At 40.7% G+C, this 23,682-nt stretch overlaps 1 protein-coding gene across 4 annotated transcripts in view; it reads right to left on the bottom strand.

Moving 5' to 3' along the window:
• Window positions 1-1,727: 1,727 nt before the first annotated feature.
• Window positions 1,728-23,682, bottom strand: part of appl1 (adaptor protein, phosphotyrosine interaction, PH domain and leucine zipper containing 1) — a 34,920-nt gene continuing 12,965 nt past the window's right edge. Inside the window, exons 13-22 of one of the 4 annotated variants that reach the window (XM_063216108.1) lie at window positions 23,541-23,597; window positions 22,238-22,329; window positions 21,423-21,602; window positions 21,033-21,085; window positions 19,890-20,064; window positions 8,569-8,605; window positions 6,990-7,136; window positions 5,363-5,413; window positions 3,891-3,980; window positions 1,728-2,578 (exon numbers count right to left, since the gene is read on the bottom strand). In XM_063216108.1, the coding sequence (XP_063072178.1) occupies window positions 2,426-2,578; window positions 3,891-3,980; window positions 5,363-5,413; window positions 6,990-7,136; window positions 8,569-8,605; window positions 19,890-20,064; window positions 21,033-21,085; window positions 21,423-21,602; window positions 22,238-22,329; window positions 23,541-23,597 (1,035 nt within the window). In that variant the 3' untranslated portion in view covers window positions 1,728-2,425. The remainder of the gene's footprint in view (window positions 2,579-3,890; window positions 3,981-5,362; window positions 5,414-6,989; window positions 7,137-8,568; window positions 8,606-19,889; window positions 20,065-21,032; window positions 21,086-21,422; window positions 21,603-22,237; window positions 22,330-23,540; window positions 23,598-23,682) is intronic. The other 3 variants (XM_063216109.1, XM_063216110.1, XM_063216111.1) reach the window with 3 other exon arrangements.

Below are 23,682 nucleotides of genomic sequence, written 5' to 3'. Positions count from 1 at the left end.
TATAAGTGAGTGCACCCCTCACATTTTTGCAGATTTGTAAGTATATCTTTTCATAGGACAACATTAAAGAAATTTCACCTTGACACAATTAGTGACCTGTTAACAACATAGGCCTATATAACCACTTAAATTTGTTGTTCATTCACAAAAAAACAAAATACAGTCAATAATGTTTGAACATTTACCTACAAAAGGGAGTACACCCCAGATTAAAATCCGCTAGAGAAGGGGTATTCTAAATGAAATCTTATAGAGAGTATCATGATTTGCTTCAGTAGTCACAGTGCATGTTGACATGCATGTTTCTTTTAGGTGTAGCCTAATTCAGATTTCCAATGTTGACAGCATCAATTCATCCCCAAACCATGTCAGTCCCACTACCATGCTTGACTATGGAGATGATAAACTTTTTTTGTAAAGCTCACTTGTTTACCACCACACATGCTTGAGCAAATTTGTTTATCTTGGTCTCAAGAGAGATGAAGAGACAAGGGATATGGACCACTGGAACCATGCTGTGTGGTCTGAATCAATCGTTTAATTCTAGTCAATCGTTCCGATCTGAAAGACAGCATGGAATCTACTTCTCAGCGAGGGCTCCTGATCGTGGTCTCCAATCAGAGAGCAGGGATGCGTGGAAAGGCGATGACTGCTGTTTGTTAGATACAACTGACAAGATTGGCTATGGGCTACGTATGCCAAATAATACACATTTGTAACACCCAATAAAGAGCCGTTGTCATTCGTAAAAAAAAACACACCCCCCAGGATTTACAGTAGACAGGTCTCCAGACCTTATCTCACTTGTGATTAGGTCTGATGGTAACCAGGCAAGGGTGGCACCAATAATCAGGAAGAAATAAAGGGTAAGAGTCTGCATTAGGTGGGCTAGGGTACAGTAAGGGGTGCATCTGACCAGAGTCATGCCTCTTGGTGGGCTATTATCACAGTTAAAGGACAAGTGCACTATTTTGAACATTAAGCCCCTTCTCTGAGTTGTCGGCAACGTTTTAGATTCCCCATCACCATTTTTGTTTGTTTACTGCTGCCTCCGTTATTTGGCCATTTTGGATTTTGTCTCAACCAGCTTTAGAATAGCTGACTATGGGCATGTCAATGTTCTTAAAATCAACCAAAACATTTGTTCACGTCTTGTTTACACAAAGTAGTTTTGGGGTGTTGACTTGCAAGTTTGAAAGTGAAATTAGTCTTCTGTCATATTTTATTTGGCATTTTGTGAATGAAAGAAAAAACATGTATTTACAAAATGCTACATAAAACAAGGCAGAAGCCATGTTTCGCTACCAAAATTGATATCAAATACCTGTGAATACGCCTAAACACTTGGCGAGTTGCTCATTCTAGGAAACAAAATGTTTAGGGTGCAATGCACTGTTTAGGGGAGTTTAAGAACAGATGTAGATTTAGATGTAGTGTTCAGATAGATGGCCATTCTAAAGCCGGCTTAGTCAAAATCTAAATTAGCCAAATAACAGAGACAACAGAAAACACACCAAATAAACGAGGAGGGGGGACTCTAAGCATTACAGTCAAGGTTTACAGTACAGGGTGAAATAAGCTGGATTTGTGCAAATGCATTTCTGTGATTCTTCCTTGTCACTATAAATGCACACCCAGTGTCATTAAAAGCTGTGCTGGTTGCCCCCCAATGTCTGATTTCACATATGCCTAAAACAGTCAAATGCATAAACCAAAGGGGCCCACTGTTTAGTAACCTTAAAATTTATTTTCATTTTTTTCTAGTGTTCAGTAAATCAAGCAGACACTCATAAGCATAAAACAAAAGTTTAGCACAAGACAACACAAGCACAACACTGTTGAGCCCTCTTTGCTAACAACTGTAATAGTGATTAGATCACCATATCGTTTCTGCAATATATTGGCAGTCTCTCTGGCAAGTTTGAATTAAATTGTGATTAAATTGTGATTTAAGTAGCACAATATATTTGGGAGGGAAAATCAAAGGCTGACACTCATTAGAGTGGATTAGAGAGTAACTCAAACATGACAATATTATTAACAATGTTAGTCTGTCTATATAATATCTGTCTTTACAGAAATGTAGTCTTAAAGAGAGCAAAACAAAAATCTGTTTAAAAAATCTGTATGCCATTGCATGAAGCACTGCAGTTCATATTACAAAAGTAAAAGGTATAATTTGTATATTTTTACATACACAGACATCATTAAAGAGGTTTATATACAGAACCACAAAAATGGAAAACATGATACAAAGTTCTGTATGCCCTCCAAAGTGTTCATTCCCTTCTCTGCCTGAGACCTCGCTTGCTACTGGTTCTGGTCATCCTAAATGCGTTTTCCTGCCAGAGGCACGTTCGCAGGGTGGCATCACTGTGACTGTGACCAAGATGACACTTTGCAGCAGAAAACTGTACAAACAGCATCAGGCCTCAGATTCACCCTTTTTCCGACCCTCCTCGCCAGCGTCGCTGTCCTCGGACGGGCTGTTGCTAAGCACCAAGAACTGTCCGTCGGCTGCAGTGGGGTTGGGCCGGCTGGAGGCAGCAATGAGGCGACTCTGCTCTTCAAGGTCCTGCTGAGCAGAGGCACACATTTAACACAACAGTGTTTAGCAGTTAGCAGTCCGATTGCTGTGTCCTGTCCAGTCATAATACGTCCACTCCTGTCTCTAAGCTCATCACTAATGGCCGTGCTGCAATCTGCCTCCTGCTGGCACCTGCTGGTAGCCTGGGACATACCATGCTGCTTTGCACGATGAGAGCGATCTGAAAGACGACATGACCGCTCCTCCAAAAACGCTGCTCTGCGTTAGGGAGCCATGGAAAGGCAATGACGAGTACTACTTGACAAACGAAAGCTTGTCGTTTGTTTGAATACAACTGGCACGACTGGCTATGGGCTAGGTATGCCAAATGATGCATTCATAACGGCCAATAAAAGGCCATGGGCAATCGCAAACCACACCTTTCCTACGAGAAATTGCATGGGTGGCCTCCAGACAGTAGAGAGAAAAAAACACGCACATCCGTCTCAAAAAGATTGGGTGCAGGACCAGCAAAAATACCATGAAAAAACTGAACGAAAAGTCCGCAACACCAAGCTTCGTTGCTTCATGAAGGGCATGCTGCCCGAAACGTCACATTAAAAAAGAGCAACGGGAGCTTGGTGTCGCAGACTTTTCGTTCAGTTTTTTCATGGCCTCCAGACAGTCACACTTGTGACCTGGTGAAGGTGGGGTGTGCTGTAAAGGTGTCAGCCTTGAAAATAGGCCTACGGTTTGAGTTCATAGTACGGTTCTTGGAGGACTTTATAAAATTTGAAGTGGACCCTCGAAGGAAAAAGGTTCCCCACCCCTGCACTAGCCCATGCTACCCATCCACTAACAGCACTGAATACTTCTCTACAATACTTTAATGGGTTTCTGGGTGAACAATGAAAAATAATATATTAAAGGGACAGTTTGGTCAATTTCAACATGCAGATGTAATGCTCACACTACCCTGGACTTGTCAGTGCCTGAGATTTTTTTTTCTTCTTCTTCAGCCGTTTCCGAGATCCTGGTCATTGTAATGGGGGCAGCTCTTTGTTTACATTTCAAAAAAACATTTTTATTAATTCCCCAAAACATCCAAAAGGTTATAAAACATCAGCAGACAACTAGCAAACAGCAGTACCTTTTGGGAAAATATTTGGAGTTGGCCTATGTTTCATTTTTTTAAAATGTAAACAAACGTTGCCCCCATTAGAATTGCTCATATCTCGGAAAGGGCTGAGCCGAAAAATGTGGCATCACCAGGTACTGACAAGTCAAGGGTAGCGTGAGCAATACAACTGCATGTTGAAATTGACCAAACTGTCCCTTTAAGAGTCATTATATATAATAATACCTTTTCAATCTGTTTCTGTTTGGTGAGCTCTTCTTGCTGTCTCTCTTTGGCTTTGTCCAGCTCCTTCTGCTTCTCTGTGGCTCTGCGGTCCTGAACACCACATACAGATTTAATGCACAAGGCTTACATGAGATCAAGTCAATGAAATCCCAGGTTTTAGGATTTATGATTCAGTTACACTTTGGTTGACGTGTCGCTGCATAACACAATCACATTACACACTTTGTCATACGAAACGGTCATCTGTCTTTCATGCATTCATGCCAAAGCTTTCATAAACATGACGACAAAACGACAGCAACTTGTCAAAATAACAGCAAAGCAGCATTGCTATTTTTGTTCTGAACCTGGCGTCCGTTTCTCGATTCTTGTTGCTAACCGTCTTAAGACCGTCTTAAGATGTAACACCATTCCCTTGGATTTAGTGGTGAGCGTCACTGTCGAGAGAGAGAGCCGAGTCGCTCTTACGAAGGACGTTGCTACTGTCGTTAGCAAAGACGCTTTCGAGATACGGACCCCTTCCCTGATTGGAGTAAATCACAAACCCAGATTGGTTGCAGTGTCAGGGACAGAATATGGTCAAGCAAATAATTTTTATTCAAATGTTCTGTCCCTGGCACTGACGTAAATCCAGTAGGGATTAGATGATCTGGTGGCATGTGACATGCAGAAATGGCATGCCAAAGGAAGGCTCTGCTTTAGGTTGTTGGACACATTATTCACTGACCGGTGAGGGTTAGGAATTGGTTTTGGTCTAGGCACAGTTCGGCATGTTTATAGGTTGGTGGATGCCCATTGTTCACTGTCAGGTTAGGTTTAGGAATGAGTTTTTGGTATAGGCACAGTTTGACAAAGTGCACTTGGAGTGGCATGTGGTACATGCCACTAAATCATCTAATCCCCTCTCAGTAATTATTGAGGGTTAAGAACAAAACCTGCAATGCTGCTTTGTTTAACTTTTACTTTACTTTTAAGTTGCTGTCCTTTCGTCTTCCATGTTCATAAAAGTTTTGGTATGACTGTCTAATGAAACAGTCATGAATGCTTTGTGAAACGTGTATAAAAGCTGTTATGAATGTGTTATGCAAGGACATGTGAAGGTAACTGTTACAAACGATTCTCTCCACTAGCCTGCCCTGCGTCCTCCAAACCCTGGAGGTCACCTCTGTAGAAAAACGTATGCAAGTCAGCTTAATGTCACTAATGTCTACCTTAATTCTTATCGTAAATGAAGAGAGAGGTTGATGACAGAGCTGAAATATAATCATCTGTCGAAGAAGAAGAAATACACACATGCACAGGGAGGGAAGGGTGATGTTTTTTGGAAACAGATTGCAAGCTTTGGAGGGAGCCAGAGATAAACATTTTTTTAAATTGGCCATTTCACATTCTACTTTCAGAATCCTGTGGTCTTTTTAATACAAATGTTGGGAAGCCTCACCCCAACAAATAAAAATGAAGGCATAACTTACCATTTCTGAATGGAAAGCAATTTGCTTGGCCAAGCCCACACTGTCACAGATCTAAGGAACAGAAAACACATACATTAAAATAATGTATTATTTTCAGTTTGTAGGCCTAATTTGATATTCTGGCCGTCTCTTATGCTTCCGTACTTTTCTTCAGAAGTCACAGGCAGTCAATGAGTTGTCATAATCCATTGACAGCCATGGCCATCAATTATGTGTTGCAACAGGACGGGCTGGGGAATGATTTGACGGATCTTAGTAGGCTATTGGCCACGTTTCCATGTGGTTTTTAATTCAGAATTTAAATAGTTCCCTTGAGTTTATATTGCACTTTAATTCAAATTCCGCAATTTTGAATTAAATGAATTAATTAATTCAAAGCAGAATTAAGTTTTATTCTGAATTAAATTGAGTTCATTCTGAATTCAATATCTCATGTAAATGTGGCCACCACACAACAGCTTTAGGCAGGTATGAAAAATACTAATTTCATGCAAGTAGGAAAATGTTAAAAGTTTTATGGTGATATGTTAAAGTTTTAAATATCCCATTATTTGCCTGCCCTATGAACAATACACATGAAGAACTTGGAAGAAACTGAGGGCCTAATTTTTCAGATTTGTATTTAGATACCAAGGTATAGCAACATTACTTTATTATCGTTATGTTTAGGTTGATAAATACACACGTGTTGTTGTGCTGCTCCATTTGTTACCAAGGAAAGGATGCAGGGATAGGCGAATGACGGCTGTTAACGTTTGTCTTATATTTTTGTTAGCCCAATGTTAAAAATTATATTCCTGGAAACCGGATTTCCATGAGAATGCTAATCCGCGCATACAACTCGTCGTCACCCACTTCGGAGCTCTATTGTCTATAATATAATGTCTTTTAATTAATTTTTCTATGTATTCATTTCAAACCAATAAACTGATTTGAAACTAAAAGAACTACAATAAGCTGAATCATCAGTGAAAAGTATGGTGAGGGTAAAGTGTATCTCTAAAACGTCACATCTTAGTCATTTTCACATTGACACTTGCGAGAATGCAGTTTAGGGTTGTGTTGCAGCATCTGTACACACATGTCTTTCATCCAAATGTTTAAAGGATAACTTCAGCCAATTTCAACATGCAGTTGTAATGCTCACACTACCCTGGACTTGTCAGTACCTGAGAATGGGGGCAGAGTTTGTTTACATTTCAAAAAAACATCTAGATTTATTAAAAAAAACATCAACATCCGCAGACAACTAGAAAACAGCGATACCTTTTGGGAAAATATTTGGAGTAGGCCTATGTTAAGAATTTTTAAAATGTAAACAAAATATGCCCCCATTACAATAGTTCAGATCTCGGAAAGGGCTGAGCCAAAAAATGCAGCATCACCGGGTACTGACAAGTCAAGGGTAGCGTTAGCAATGCAACAGCATATTGAAATTTACAGAAGTGCTCTTTTAAACATACAAACAAGGCGTTAACAGCCTTAAAATAATTAATTTACAAAAATACATTTTTAAAAAATCATGGTGTGTATCAAACCGTAGGTCAAAAATCATGATATGAACTGAATCATGAGGTGAGTGTACAATTACAGCCCTAATTTTATGTGAAACAACTGAGCTCATTACCTTCTCTCCATCATTATTTGATTCAAAGATGTAACACACTGTGTTTGCTTGTCCATCTGCTTTCCCTCCAGCTGTCTCAAGTATGAAGCCAAACAACCGCTTGTTTTCTTGATGAGATGCACACAGCACCACACTGGACAAGGGAAACTAGAGGAGGAAATCAATCAGACATAAAACACAAAACATTACCTTTTAATTCTGCCTTTTGCTTGTTGAAAATTGGACAACAATAGTTGAAATGGCTTCACAATCAGTTGTTGCTTCTGGACAGGCTGATTTCACACAAGTCAGACTGACTTGGGTTTGCATTAGGTATGTATCAGGACACTGGCACCTGCAAACTGGCCAAATGCTGGTAAAACTTGGCTGTGGCTGGTAACAATTTTAGTGTCACTAGCCAATTTGGCAGGTAGCTTATTCTATGGTATGACATCAGAAAAGCATATCTGCACATTGCCCCTTGTGTATCAATTGTTTGTTCAGTTACTCAGTTTCTATTTGTTGGTTTTATTTCCATGTAGAAACCGCATACACTCATCTTCTTGCTTTAAGCACCTCATCTTCTGAGGTTAGATGTACAGCGTAAAAAAACACACACAAAAAAACAAATTTGTGGCTAGTAGAATAGCTGGATGGCTAGTGACTCTGGAAAACCACTAGCCACAGTGGCTGGCAAGCGAAAAAGTTAATGTCAAGCCCTGGTACTGTATGTATACATGGGCACTTCTGATCTGATTAGAATAGGGATATTTTTTCAATCCGATCAGGAACCCCCTTGTATACGGCCCGATCAGAGTAGATTTCTTTGATCGGATCAGAATTCTAATTGGACTAGAGGAGGTGGTGTAGTCCGATCAGATGGTCCACTCTATTCCACCTGGTTGTTTGTGACGCAATCGTGTCACATACTTTAGCATATTAAGCTCTGGTTATCCTAACATTTTCACGCCACATTGGTCACTGAATTCCTGCAGAACAACTCTCTCCCACCAATCCTGGCTTCGTACTCTCATCCACAGACTTCTTTCTTGTTTGTGAGGTGTTTTAAGTGAACTGGTGACAACAGCACGTCGGATTACGCACCTCTCCATAAGCGCAAGATTAAGTACAGCAGTGTCGCTTCCCGCTGCACTTTCAGAAAGACTAAAAATATAAATAAAGCGAGCGAATCTTTCATGTTTATCACAGTTTCAACCACATAACCCGGCCTGTTACTAAGCACGGTCCCTGGTAACCGCGCGTGGCAGGTATTCGAATGTTCGAGGTCAATATAATGTATACACTTCATTCCGATCAGACTAATCGGATCAGATCTATTCCGATCGGATATATACACAGCTATTGTGTTGTTTTGGTGTTGCCTTCATTTTTTTTAACAGTGTACACAATTTTTGACCAGAGTACAAAACATGTGACTGGTAGTGTCGACATAAGGTCATATCTGCCCATGTGCTTAAATGATAATAAACCAAAAAACACTGATCATTTTATCATAACTGGTGACACAACATCCCTGTGTTTACTAGGAATACATTTCTAAACCAACAAATTGTTTACATTTTGTATGAAAATTACATACCTGCAGTCTAGTTACTTGAGTCTGAGGATCAATTAATCTGAAAAACATGAGAAAAATATGAGAACATTTCTGGAGGGAATGTCATACCACATCATCTCAATTGGATTTATGTCAGGGCTTCGACTGGGCTATTACAATGTGTATTTAATTGCTCTTAAGTCATTCTTAGGCTTCAAATATATTTATTGTGAAACATTCCTTTCAAGGCACTTTGTTTGACATTTACATGTTTCCTTTTTAAGAAAAAGTCTGACACATACATAAACAACAAAAAAGGTATAGCAACAATATCTATTAATAAAATAGGGACAATAAAAACAAATGACAATAACATTAAAAGTACTGAAAATAAAAACAAAAACACAATAAGTGACAGTGTCCCGCTGTAAAGAAATTAAGTAACAGCTCCAAGAGCTACAGGACTACAACCCCCCTATCCCCCCCACGCCCCGTCCCACCCTCCCCCAGGAGTGCTACGCTGTGGTCATATTAGTCAGTTATTGAATGAAGGTAAGAGACTAATGGCTCCCAAGTTTTTTCAAACTCTCTCAGTTTTTCTTTTAGGATGCATCTAATTCTTTCCAGGTGAAGAGTGTCGGTCAGGTCTGAAAGCCAGTGCTTAAATGAGGGCACCTCTTTGTCCTTCCAATGTAAAAGGATCAGCTTCTTGGCCGTTATGACACCATATGACAGGAGACGCTGTTGTGCTACATTAAGCTTTAAGAGCTCATCAGATATTCCCAGAATGATCAGAACAGGATCTGGGATTATTTGGACTTCCAGAATCCTAGACAGGAAATTAAATATGTCACCCCAATATTTTTGTAGTTTATGACATAGGGCATAACTGTGTGATAAGGTAGCCTCCGCACATTCACATTTCTCGCACAATGGCGATATGTCCGGGAATATTTTATGTAACTTGACCTTGGAGTAATGTAGCCTATGTAGAATTTTAAATTGTATCAGACAGTGTCGGGTGTTAATGGAACAGTCATGTATATGTTCAAGGCATTCTTCCCACACATACTGAGGTATTTGGGTTCCAAGCTCCGTTTCCCATTTGTCTTTTAGGGCATCCATTTTGGGAGAACTCATGCTCAGCAATGTGCCATACAGTTGAGAGATAATGGAGTGTGACCTGGCAAACATTTTAATGGAGATCTCCAAAGCATTGGGTGCTACCGTTTCAAAATCCGGGAGATGTGTTTTGACATAGTTCCTAATCTGGAGGTATCTGAAGAAATGATTCTTTGGTAATTTAAATTTCTCCTGGAGTTGTTGAAAAGAGGCAAAAGTACCCTTAATGTACAAGTCCCCAATGTTTCTTATCCCAGACTCCCTCCACACATTGAACGCTCCATCTAAGGTGGAGGGGGTGAATGTCGGGTTGGCCGCTACAGGCAACAGAGAGGACAGCACACCAAGATTGAAATGTTTTCTCATTTGTTTCCATGTCCTAATAGTATCATGAATTATAGGGTTGTTCTTGTAATATGTTTTGCTGACCTTCACAGGTGCTAGTAAAACTGCTCTTATTGAGTATGGCAAACAGTCTTCACGCTCCATCTCCAACCCATTGAAAGGTGAAGGGGCATCCTCCAACCAGTGTGCGATAGAGCGCAACCCAGCAGCCCAATAGTAGTGCTTGAAGTCCGGTAGTGCTAGCCCTCCAACAGGTTTATGCTTACATAGGTGTTCCTTTTTAATTCTGTGTGCTTTGTAGTTCCATATAAATGGAAGAACGATGGAGTCTATTTTCTTAAAGAAAGATTTAGTGAGAAATATAGGCAGATTTTGAAAAAGGTAAAGTATCTGAGGGAGAAAGATCATTTTGATGGCATTGACCCTTCCCAAAAGGGAAATTGGCAGCGTTCTCCAAAACTGAATGTTGTGTTCTAGTTTTCTTAGCAAGGCCGGAAAATTGGCCTTATAAAGGGCATTGTAGTTCTTGGTGATTGTCACTCCTAAATAAGTTAAGCTGTCATGGACCACCCGTAGAGGGAGCTGTTTAAGCCACTCCTGGTCTCCCAGTCGTATTGGTAGCAGCTCACTTTTACCCCAATTAATCCTATACCCAGAAAAGGTTCCAAACATGCTAAACACGTCCAATACTGCAGGAATGGTTACTGATGGTTCTGTGATATATAACAATATGTCATCTGCATACAAAGAGATCTTGTTTTTAGTGCATTCTGTGTCGTAGCCATGAATGCCAGGATGTGCACGAATAGTTTCCGCAAGCGGCTCTATGGCTAGGGCGAAGAGTAGTGGGCTAAGTGGACAGCCCTGTCTAGTACCTCTACCCAGCTGAAATGGGGCAGACAGTGTCCGATTTGTAAGTATTTTAGCACAAGGATTATTATACAGTAGCTTGATCCAGGACAGAAAGGTGTGGCCACATCCAAACTTTTCCAGGACAGCAAAGAGGTAGGGAAATTCCACCCGGTCAAAGGCCTTTTCAGCATCTAGGCTAAGGATGACAAGGTCTTGTGTGGGTGGTCTGCTACAGTGCATGACATTGAGGACACGTCTTAGGTTGTAAAAGGAGTTTCTATTTGGAATAAACCCTGTTTGGTCTGGATGCACTAATTTGCCCATAAAGGCATTAAGCCTCTTGGCTAACGTCTTAGCTAGAATTTTTTGGTCAGTGTTTAATAAGGAAATTGGCCTATATGAGCCCACTTCCTCTGGGTCCTTTCCTTTTTTTAATAGCAAAGTGATGGTAGCTTCAGTTAGTGTTTGGGGTAGCACACCATCCTCACATGACCGTGTGTATAAAGCACGCAGGTATGGAACCAACAATAGTCCAAATTTTTTGTAAATCTCATTACTAAGCCCATCAGGGCCTGGGCTTTTACCATTGTTTAGTGATTTAATAGTTGCTAATAGCTCCTCACAGCTAATGTCTGCATTTAAGATCTCACGCTCTGTTTCGCTTAAGGATGGGAGGTTACATTTATCCAGAAATGACTGTGCCACGTCCGGAGATGCATTATGTTCAGATGTGTATAGATTTTTGTAGAATTGTGTGAATCTGTCATTAATGTCTTTATGTGAAGTCAGGGCAGTTCCCGCTCCTGAGTTGATTTTATGAATTGCTCTGTCATTTTCAACTTTACGCAATTGTCTTGCAAGTAATTTATGCGGTTTATCACCAAATTCAAAATGTTTTTGTTTTGCAAAAACAAAGGCTCTGCTAATCTTATCAGACAGTATTTTATTCAGCTCGTATTTGAGCGCAGAGATCTTCGTGTGTTTTTCCAGAGAGGGTTGTTGAGCGTTTTCCCTGTCCAACTGATTAATTTGTTTTTCTAATTCTATTTGGTGTTCCTTATTACTCTTCTTGAGGGATGCTTGGAAAGAGATAACACAACCTCTGAAATATGCCTTAAAGGTTTCCCACAATAATGTGGGTGAAACGTCATCTTTATCATTCGTTTCAAAAAAGAGTTTTATGTGCGTTTCTAGGTATTCACAGAACTTGGTGTTTGTAAGTAGTTCAGGGTTGAATCTCCAAGTTTTTTGGGTGGGTAAATGCCCAGGGAGTTTAATTGAAAATGACACTGGACTATGGTCAGAAATAATAATGTTGTGGTATTTGGCATTATAACAATAGGGCAGCAATTTGCCATCAACTAGGAAGAAGTCTATTCTTGAGTAGACATTGTGTACTCTGGAATGAAAGGAATATTCCCTACCTGAAGAGTTAGAGAGCCGCCAAACATCAGCAAGATTCATATTCTTTGTGTATGACCTAAGGAGATCGCATGCCTTTGATGGTTCTATTCTAATGGTTGAGGATCTATCCAAGTATGTGTCCCAAACAAAATTAAAATCTCCACCAAGGACTAGGTTAGTGTTGGAAATGTCTGGGATTAAATTTAGGACTTTTCTAAAAATTCTGGGTCATCATGGTTTGGACCGTATACATTCAGTAAGGTCATTGGGGTGGAATGAATTTCCCCCACAACAATTACATACCTCCCATCCTTGTCAGCAATAGTGGACAGTTGTTTAAAAGGAACGCCCCGTCGGATAAGAATAGCTGCACCTCTAGCTTTAAGGGAAAAATTAGAATGGTAAATTTGCTGTAGCCATCTGCATCTAAGTCTTCCATGTGAGTCGTTCTTTAGGTGCGTTTCTTGTAGAAAGATAATATCTGCTTGTAATGACTTAAGATGAGCAAGCACTTTACCTCTCTTAACTGGTTCATTAATACCATTCACATTCCAAGAGCAGAAATTTAAGTTGCCACAGATATTTCCAAGCTGTGACCCAGCATGCATTATGTGGGCAGGATGAAGACATACCTTAGTCCCTTCCTCTTCCTAATTTGGTAGTACATATGACCATAAACTAAATAGCACTCCTTCCCACCCTCCCCCTCCCCCCCTGCCCCCTCAGAAACACATAGACACATAGAAAATAATAACACAAAAAAAATAATATAGATATTGTCAGCCTAACAGTTAGTACAAGATAAGAACCTCCCAAAAAAGAGTCTACTCTCTTAAGTGAACAACTAACAGTAATTAACTCTTCATTCTAATAGCTCTGCAGTTATATAATTCCTAACCAAACAACTTTTAAATCAAATTAAATGTTGTGGATCCTCTTAAGGATACAAAGAACAATAGGCATGTGCAATCTTCAAGAATAGAAATTACCTCCTGAAGCTCAAACTCGTTTTCTCCCTCTCTCTCTCCCTTTTCTTTTGTAAAAATTTTTTTTAAAAATAAATAAAAAAGGAATGTCACTGAGGGTAAGAGAGTAGCAAGGATATAAATGCCAATATATGCATGTGTAATCTTAAAAAAATAGAAATGACCTTCTGAAACTTAAACTTGTTTTTTCTCTCTCTCTTCCCTTTGTTTGTAAACAAAAAATAAAATAAAAATAAAATATAGCTGCAAGCAGCAATGCGGGGCCAAGCAGTAAACTTGCCAAAGTCGCCACGGCAACAGAAGGAACTGCAGCGCCCCCTTTGGCCCAAATCTCGCCAATGTTGGTGTGCATTCCTTGGAGGGGAGTGTGCTCACATGAACCAAGTTTATTTTGAATCCCTTAAAGGGCTGACAAATATAAGCTCACTTCCTGTTACCTATTGGTGGCGCTAGAGAGTTTGAGCTGGGAATCTGGATTGTTTTTGTGGGAGGTCATGGGATTGACTAGTATGTGTGCAAAAAATAGCTAAAAGAATCTGACAAACGGTTGCTGAGATATGACCTCACTTCCTGTTTTGCCACTTTTACGACAATTTTGATTGGCTGTCACCTCCAAACGATAAGAGGTATCAAAAATTCTTTGGATACCCTAATGCCTATCAGTCTGAAGATGATGTGTACCTTTTTGCTGGTCATTCTGACAAAAATTGTGTGACAAGTAGCATTTTATTGAATTTTACAAAATTCAAAATGGCGGAATTTCCCTTCTGTGTTTACATAACGTTATATAGTGCGTTGGATTCGGCTTGGCCCAAGGATTCTAGTGATGATAATATATTTTACATTGTGCACATGGTTTAAAAGCTACAGGCAAAAATGTAGCTAAAATTTTGACCTGTTGGTGGCGCTACAGAGTTTGAGCTGGTGGTCTGAATTTTTTTTTCAGTAGGTCATAAGATGGACATCTATGTGTGTAACAAATCCTAGCCGAAACCGACAAAGGGTTGCTGAGATATGACCTCACTTCCTGTTTTGCCACTTTTACAACAATTTTGATTGGCTGTCACGGCTAAACGATAAAAGATATCTAATATTTCTTGAGACCCCATACAAACCTCAGTACAGAGATACAATATACAGAATTTCGGGTGAATTGGTCAAAAATTGCGGGAAAAATAGCATTTTTATTGAATTTTACAAAATTCAAAATGGCGGGAAAACTATCCAGGCATAAAATTACGTCATAGGGTGCGTTGGATTCGTCTTGGCCCAAGGATTCCAGGGATATCAGGTTTATGAAAATTGATCCAGCGGTTCAAAAGTTACAAGCAGAAATGTACCTGCGACTTTCACCTGCTGGTGGCGCTAGAGTATTGGGGCTGGGGACCTATAACTCGCTGTGGGTAATGTTGATGCTGCCTCAAATATGTGTGCCAATTTACAGCATTTTTCTATGTATGGTTCTATGGGCTACCATAGACTTACAGTGAATTTTACAAAATTCAAAATGGCGGAATTTCCCTTCTGCGTTGACATAACTTCATATAGTGCGTTGAATTCGGCTTGGCCCAAGGATTCTAGTGATAATATATTTTACATCGTGCATATGCTTTAAAAGCTAAAGGCAAAAATGTAGCTAAAATTTTGACCTGCTGGTGGCGCTACAGAGTTTGAGCTGGGGTTCTGATTTTTTTTTGTGGTAGGTCATGGGATGGATTACTATGTGTGGACACAATCCCAACCTAATTCAACAAACAGTTGCTGAGATATGACCTCACTTCCTGTTTCACCACTTTTACGACAATTTTGATTGGCTGTCACGGCAAAACTATAAAAGATATCTAATATTCCTTGAGACCCCATGTGTAGCTCAGTCTAGAGATACTATATACCAAGTTTCGGGCGAATTGGTCAAAAATTGCGGAAATAATAGCATTTTTATTTAATTTCACAAAATCCAAAATGGCGGGAAAACTACCCTGGCGGAAAATGACGTCATAGAGTGCGTTGGATTCGTCTTGGCTCAAGGATTCCATGGATACCAAGTTTATGAAAATTGGCCCAGCGGTTCAAAAGTTACAAGCAGAAATGTACCTGTGACTTTGACCTGTTGGTGGCGCTAGAGCGTTGGGGCTGGGGATCTATAAATTGCTGTGGGTAATGCTGAGCCAGGCCTGAATGTGTGTGCCGATTTACAGCATTTTCCTACGTACGGTTCTATGGGCTGCCATAGACTTGCAGAGGGATAAGAATGGTGACTAAATAATAATAATAAATATAGCTGCAAGCAGCAATGCGGGGCCAAGCAGTAAACTTGCCAAAGTCGCCACGGCAACAGAAGGAACTGCAGCGCCCCCTTTGGCCCAAATCTCGCCAATGTTGGTGTGCATTCCTTGGAGGGGAGTGTGCTCACATGAACCAAGTTTATTTTGAATCCCTTAAAGGGCTGCCGAGATATAAGCGCACTTCCTGTTACCTGTTGGTGGCGCTAGAGAGTTTGAGCTGGGAATCTGGAATTTTTGGGGGGAGGTCAGGGGATTGACTAGTGTGTGTGCAAAAAATAGCTAAAAGAATCTAACAAACGGTTGCTGAGATATGACCTCACTTCCTGTTTTGCCACTTTTACGACAATTTTGATTGGCTGTCACCTCCAAACGATAAGAGGTATCAAAAATTCTTTGGATACCCTAATGCGTATTAGTCTGAAGATGATGTGTACCTTTTTGCAGGTCATTCTGACAAAGATTGTGTGACAAGTAGCATTTTATTGAATTTTACGAAATTCAAAATGGCGGAATTTCCCTTCTGCGTTGACATAACATCATATAGTGCGTTGGATTCGGCTTGGCCCAACGATTCTAGTGATAATAATATATTTTACATCGTGCATATGGTTTAAAAGCTAAAGGCAAAAATGTAGCTAAATTTTTGACCTGTTGGTGGCGCTACAAAGTTTGAGCTGGGGGTCTGATTTTTTCCCCCGTAGGTCATGGGATGGACATCTATGTGTGTAGAAAAACCTAGTCGAAACCGACAAACGGTTTCTGAGATATGACCTCACTTCCTGTTTCGCCACTTTTACGACAATTTTGATTGGCTGTCACGGCTAAACAATAAAAGATATCCAATATTCCTTGAGACCCCATGTGTAGCTCAATCCAGAGATACTATATACCGAGTTTCGGGCGAGTTGGTCAAAAATTGCGGAAAAAATAGCATTTTTATTTAATTTCATAAAATACAAAATGGCGGGAAAACTATCCTGGCTGAAAAGGACGTCATAGGGTGCGTTGGATTCGTCTTGGCCCAAGGATTGCAGGGATATCAAGTTTATGAAAATTGGCCCAGCGGTTCAAAAGTTACAAGCAGAAATGTACCTGCAACTTTGACCAGTTGGTGGCGCTAGAGTATTGGGGCTGGGGACCTATAACTCGCTGTGGGTGATGTTGATGCTGCCTCAAATATGTGTGCCAATTTACAGCATTTTCCTATGTACGGGTCTATGGGCTGCCATAGACTTACAGTGAATTTTACAAAATTCAAAATGGCGGAATTTCCCTTCTGCGTTGACATAACGTCATATAGTGCGTTGGATTCGGCTTGGCCCAAGGATTCTAGTTATAATAATATATTTTACATCGTGCATATGGTTTAAAAGCTACAGGCAAAAATGTAGCTAAAATTTTGACCTGCTGGTGGCGCTACAGAGTTTGAGCTGGGGGTCTGAATTTTTTTTCATTAGGTCATGGGATGGACATCTATGTGTGTACAAAATCCTAGCCAAAACCGTCAAACGGTTGCTGAGATATGACCTCACTTCCTGTTTCGCCACTTTTACGACAATTTTGATTGGTTGTCATGGCTAAACGATAAAAGATATCCAATATTCCTTGAGACCCCATGTGTAGCTCCGTCCATAGATACTATATACCGAGTTTCGGGCGAATTGGTCAAAAACTGCGGAAAAAATAGCTTTTTTAGTGAATTTTACAAAATTCAAAATGGCGGGAAAACTATCCTGGCGGAAAATGACGTCATAGGGTGCGTTGGATTCGTCTTGGCCCAAGGATTCCAGGGATACCAAGATTATGAAAATTGGCCCAGCGGTTCAAAAGTTACAAGCAGAAATGTACCTGCAACTTTGACCTGCTGGTGGCGCTAGAGTGTTGGGGCTGGGGTCCTATAAATTGCTGTGGGTAATGCTGAGACTAGCCCGAATGTGTGTGCCGATTTACAGCATTTTCCTACCTACGGTTCTATGGGCTGCCATAGACTTGCTAAGGAGAGGAAAGAAGTCAACGTAATAATAAGAATACCAGTTAACACTATAGGGGCCTTCGCCAGCTTCGCTGCTTGGCCCCTAATAATGAAGAAAACCTACTAACTCTATAGGGGCCTTCGCCAGCTTCGCTGCTTGGCCCCTAACAAGAAATTGTCACTGGAGGTAAGAGAGTAGTGGTGAGGTTACCCAATAACCTTGGTGTTTAAGTGGGCTGTATGGAATGAATAGCGATCATAGCAGTGCAAATGGTCTCACGCGTCTTCCGCCCCGTCGGCACTTTCTTCAGGCGTTGTGCGAGCGCGACCGACCAGGCTTTCAGCAAACAACCGCGCCTTCACCGCATCTGTAAATGTGGTCTCCTTGCCGTTGTGCGTAACTCTCAGCTTGGCTGGGTATAGAAGGCCGAACCTCACTCCCGGTTTGTCACGCAGTAGGTTTCTGGCTGGGGTGAAAGCCGCACGACGTTTGACAACAGCAGGGGGAAAGTCTCTGAAGATTTGAATTGGCCTGTCGTGATATGTGAGGTTTTGAAACTGCTTTACTTTGTTCACAATTTCGTCGAAGGCATCACAGTAGTGCACCCTGACGGTAGGGACACATACACGCGAATTTGCAAACTTTGCCATTCATTCCTATGAGAGAGGCGAAGGCAAGCGATGGCGAGGCGAAGGCAAGCGACAGCAAGCGAACAGGAGCGAAGCGAAGCGAAATTATTAAAGAAAGTTTAATGTTATGCAAATGAGGAGCGAATTCGCCTGCCACGGCCCAATCAAATCAACAGCATAACTGTTCCATTCCATTTGATTCGCCGCGACGACCTGATGACGGTTGGATTTCGCCTCTCTTCGCTTCGCCTTGCTTCGCCTCCTATGTGTCCCTACCGTAATAACGATCAAGTGCCGCGGTGGTTCTTCATCATCCGGGCGCTCTCGCAGAGCCCTATGAGCTCGGTCCATCCGTGGTCTTTCATCCAACTTTAAGACATCTGTCAACAACTGTGCAACAAAGTCTCTCGTTTTTTGCCCATTTTCCAATCCCTCTTTAACACCGGCAATTCTCAAGTTCTGTCGCTTCGACCGCCCCTCAAGGTCCAGGCACTTTTCTGACAATTTGTCGACTTGACTTTGCAGTGCCTTAACTTTAGCCTCGAGATCCGCAACGACATCGGAGTTAGCATTAGCCGACTCAACTAAACTTTTCAGAGTATCGTTTTGGCCGTCAAGACGAGCATGTACAGCAATAAATGCATTGTCACTGTCCGTCTTCACCGCGGCAATTTCACCTCTCAAGTCTGTACTCACGTCAGCAATCTTCTCGTCAAGCTTGGAGCAAATGTCCGATTTAGCTTGTGCTAATTCCTCCTGCAAAGCGGCTATGGCGGCTAGCACGGCCTGTTGATCCGCACCTCGAGTGCTTATGTCGGGGTCGCCTTTCCCACTCCGGCTCGGTGCCTCAGCTGGGCCTCCATCCTCAGTCGATTCGGTCCTGGTAGCCGGTTTTGATTTGCCCATTTCGGGTATCCTTTCGTCACTTTCAATGTCACAAATCCACAGACAGCTAAATAAATAATTTAGCTATTATGTGTTTGGTTTTAAATGAAATTTTAAGTTAAATTCTGCAGGAGCTACAGCCAGCGCGTCTTAACTCCTCATCGCTCAGCAGCGCCCCCAGATGGCTCCTCTTAAGTCATTCTTAAGTTGATTTGCTTCTAAAATATGGGCTGTAATGAATTCTAAAGGGTGTACAAACATATTCCTCCCACTGTGCATGGTCCTAGAAGATGCTTAAAAGGTACACTGTGCAGGAAATGGTCAAAAAAGGTACTGCAACTATGCTGCTCATTGAAACTGGGCTGCCTATTGCCAAATTTGATCTTTACATGAAAGTTTACTAAGTAATAGGCAATTACTTTTTAGTATGGTCCAAGTAGAGTCCTTTTTGCAGCTAAAAATGGCTATTTTTGGAAATTCAAAATGGCGGACCATGGAGAAGATCCCCCTTTTCGTGTATGAAAAGTGCAATTTTTTCAGTCATAACAAATACTTAGAATTTGATGGTGGTGGTAAGTATTCATGAAAAAGGTAACATTAGTGAATGGGCAGCATGAATTCTGGAAATAAACAACTAAAAATCTCACACAGCGTCCCTTTAAAATAAATAACTTATGGAAAGCAACTCATCTATCACGTGAAATGAATATGAAAGTTGACCAGCTCAGTACAAGTAAAGTTGATGTAGTACCACTGAAGTACAAGCTAAAAAAACATTATTAAACATATATGCATCATATGTGGAAAACATTTCCTACTTCATATATGGAGGTGACTAGCAGGTACAAATTTGATGCCCAAGAAGTTTTGTACATGTCCTACTTGAGGTATTCGCAGGTGACGAGCAGGTGTGACTCCGTCATACGGAAGATGTTGTGTATAGCTCGCGCTGCCAAGATCTGCCTCATGGTTTCGTAGATGAGGTCTGTGTTCTCTGTAGCCTTTACTTCCATGGAACCCAAGAAGCGCACAATGAAAAGCTGGTGCAGAATGGAATCTAGGCAGAGACAATCATTCTATTAAGCATCACAGACAACCATGGCCAACTGTTACAAAGCTCCAAAGAATATCGTTGAATGCCTCACACTGAAAAGCAAATCGCACCCAGAGAGTCAAGGATGCAAAGAATAGCTTCGAGCCTACTAGCGTCCGTCATTTGAATCATGGCAACGCAAGGAGCAGAACTTTGGTGCCTGAGCGGAACCCATGATGCTGTGTTTTAGGGCAACTCCGCACACGTTCACAAGTCATCAATATATCATTTCGTATGTGGCAAGCAAGTTAGGTACATAGTCGCCACTTTCTGGACTAGGATGCTCTCTTAATATGACTTGTCACTCTTTTGGGACTCATCCACTCTCTCCAGTTATATTAATACCTCCATGATCACACCAGTGATTTTAAAGGGACAGTGTCGTTTCTCAAGACAAAAAAAGAACCCACAGATATCTACTGTAATGTACAATCACAAACAAAAGCTTGGTGTTTTCTTGTGCCACATTAGTGATGCGTGAATATTTGTGTCTAGCAACCATTGGTACCAATTGTGCTGCTCCAAATTTCTCAATTGTTTCTGTTACACACATTAAAATGATTACACAACTGAAATGTTTCTCTTTTCCCTACGGCTTAACATATGTTGAAATGAAGTCGCTGATTCAAAAGCTCAAAGAGATAAAATGATGTAATGATTAAACGAAACTTTCTCATACCCCTGTATACCTTACAGAAGTATCAGTGCCTTATTGTGTCCGCTTTTATCAGTTACAGTATTATGTCAGCATTGTTATACTACATAGAGTTTTCTTCATTTCTACTGTAAAGGAAAACATATATTTTATTGCAAGATAGAACAGGCAAGCGGTTCTAGTACAGAGTTCCCATTTAAGACATACTGTAAGTGTTGGTACTGTATAACAGAAATATCCCATCTCTGACTATATAAGACTATTTAAGTCTCCTTACCCTCTCCATCTTCCGTCTCTGAATTCCCCGATTCACCAAATGGATTAGTCCTTCTTTCAGGTAGAAAAACAAAACATTAGCTGAGCCATTGACCACAAACAAGATCTGACTTCACTCAGGACATACTGTTAGAAGCTGTTTACACGTATATGGATATATTTTTAAAAGCATCAGTTTTGGTCTCTCGTTAACATGTAAATGGAGTTTTAGAATCCACATTTGAAAACTCCGGTTTTAAAAACATCCCATTTAGGTGGCTAAAATGCACCCGTACCAATGGAGTTCTAATTTTTATCCACGTCGTGTTTATACGTAAACGGCTTAACATCCGCATTTGAAAATATCTGCATACATGTAACGAGCACCTTAATCTGATGAATCATGGCATACCTGCCCTGTGTGGAGCTTTTGGCCATTCCAGGATGCTCCTCACTTACGGGTGAGATAATGTCAAACTGGATGGGCATGTCTGGAGCCACCAGGGAGTCCAGTGAGAGAGAGGACAGCGCACTAGACTCCAAGCACGCGGACGCCTGGCTGTTTGTAGGTCCCACTTTTGGTTTACTTTGCCTAAAATTTCAAATCAGACCAAAAAAAGTCAGTTTCATACTTGACTTGGTACGTAAAACTCATACAACTGTCTGCTGGAGGCCAACTCTTTCAAGATGGACGACTTTTGAAATGGCCAGAGGCATCAATTATCAAATCTTTGGTGTAACAATCCATTGGATGAAGTGGCACACATGATTGTCTTCAATTGATGAAAAAAATAGAAAAAAGTGCTGCATGTCATGTCTTAAGTTGAAAGCAACACTGTACCAAACTTTTACTCACTCATGACATCACCACAGCAGTGTAATTACACATATTACTACACAATAATTAAACTGTATGATTTTGCTACTAATACACTCACTATTAATAATGTAATTTCACTATACAATAATTCATACACCATTACAGAATTCAGTTTGCATCATCATTGTCTAGAATCTGTATACTTACTATACTATTTACTATACTATACTATATACTTTCCACACAGCAGAGTTGTGTACGGTCTGTGCGGAGTTCCATTACATGGTACGAGCACACGCACTAACATTCTGGCAGAGTGAAAGGACAACTGAACACACCGCTCAAATTCCTGTTTACGCCCCCAAGAAAATTGTGCTTATACTTTAGTGTACAAGGTACTAACTCACATGCTTGACCGCAAACTATCTTGCCTCTGTTGGAAAGATGGAGAAGGGGTCACAGCATCCAGAGCAGATTGGTTAACTCTTGCAGCAATTTCCTGCACAGTGAGAGGAGAAAGGGTTGTCAATAGCCTGAGAACAAGTGGTGAGAAAACCATAAAATGATACATGCACATGCCTGTGGATTCTATTACCACTGAAAATTGACATTAACTGACTGCCATTAATTGTAATTAGCAAATACCTATTTAAAGCATGTATACATCTCTTCAGGACACTCTGTACATACGGCCTTCACAGCAGTGATGTCTGCCTAAAACTGGTGGCCATCATACACCTGATTTGCTTCCAAACGGATCTTGTTTGACGTCACGAGAAAGACTAATTGACTGGGACCCAAAACAATCAACTGGTGTCCACTGCCACCTGAACCCGGGTCTCTAGCGGCAATATGGGCCTTGTATGGTACAGCGTGTTTGCCACAACAAGCCCAGTGAATTTGTCACAATGAGAACGAGGCTGAATGTACTTCTCACTCTTCGAGTGGACTACTGCTCTACTGCTCACTGCCACCACAGCACTTCAAATACAGACGCGGAAAAAAATACCACTTAGAAATGTTCTGATGTTTTTTTCTGATTTTACCATGGATAGGTATGCGTTAAGTAAAACAAACATTGTTTTTTTCATTCTATAAACTACTGATAACATTTACTCCAAATTTCGAATGAGAATACAGTCATAGAGCATTTTGTTTCCAGAAAATTACAAATGGTCAAGACAACACAAAAGACCTAAAAAAGGCCAAAGAAAAACAAGATTCTATTCACTTTAACAACATAATAGTAACTTAGAAATCAATATTTGGTGGAATAAATTTGGATTTCAATCACAGCTTTGATGAGTTTTGGTATGCTTTCCACTAGTCATTCACATTGTTCTTGGATGACTTATTGCAGGCATGGTGCATACCTATCCATAGTAAAATAAGAAAAACTGAACATTTCAGAGTGGTCTCTTAATTATTCCCGAGGCCGTATTGTGGTCAGCTGGGCAGCAGCCTTTTCTTGCCCATCATGCACTAACTCCTCCATCACAATTCATGCTCATGATTTGCAAAACCACTGTCTGTGTAGCAACTGGAAACTGGAAAACCACGTTCATTATGATTTGAGATGAGAATGTTTGTGTTGTGCCCATTTCAAATGGCTTGGAATTTCTCATAAAACACCCGTACCCTGTTCCTCCACCAAAGCAGGTAGATACAGTACAACAATACAATACAATACGATAGGAAGAATGGACCAACCTCAGGATTTTCACTCAAGTATATTCTCTTGGAAATGTTGTTTATGGTTGCAATCCACTGTTTAGACAAAGAAAAGTTTTGAAGGCATAGTTACATTTATAGAATAATTTGCTATGTTATAGTAGACTGGAGTTCAATTATA

This window comes from Engraulis encrasicolus, chromosome 14 (genome assembly GCF_034702125.1).
Source record: "Engraulis encrasicolus isolate BLACKSEA-1 chromosome 14, IST_EnEncr_1.0, whole genome shotgun sequence".
Lineage (NCBI taxonomy): Eukaryota > Metazoa > Chordata > Actinopteri > Clupeiformes > Engraulidae > Engraulis > Engraulis encrasicolus.
Note: the sequence above shows the minus strand (reverse complement) of the source record. Positions and strands in the feature narration are given on the sequence as shown.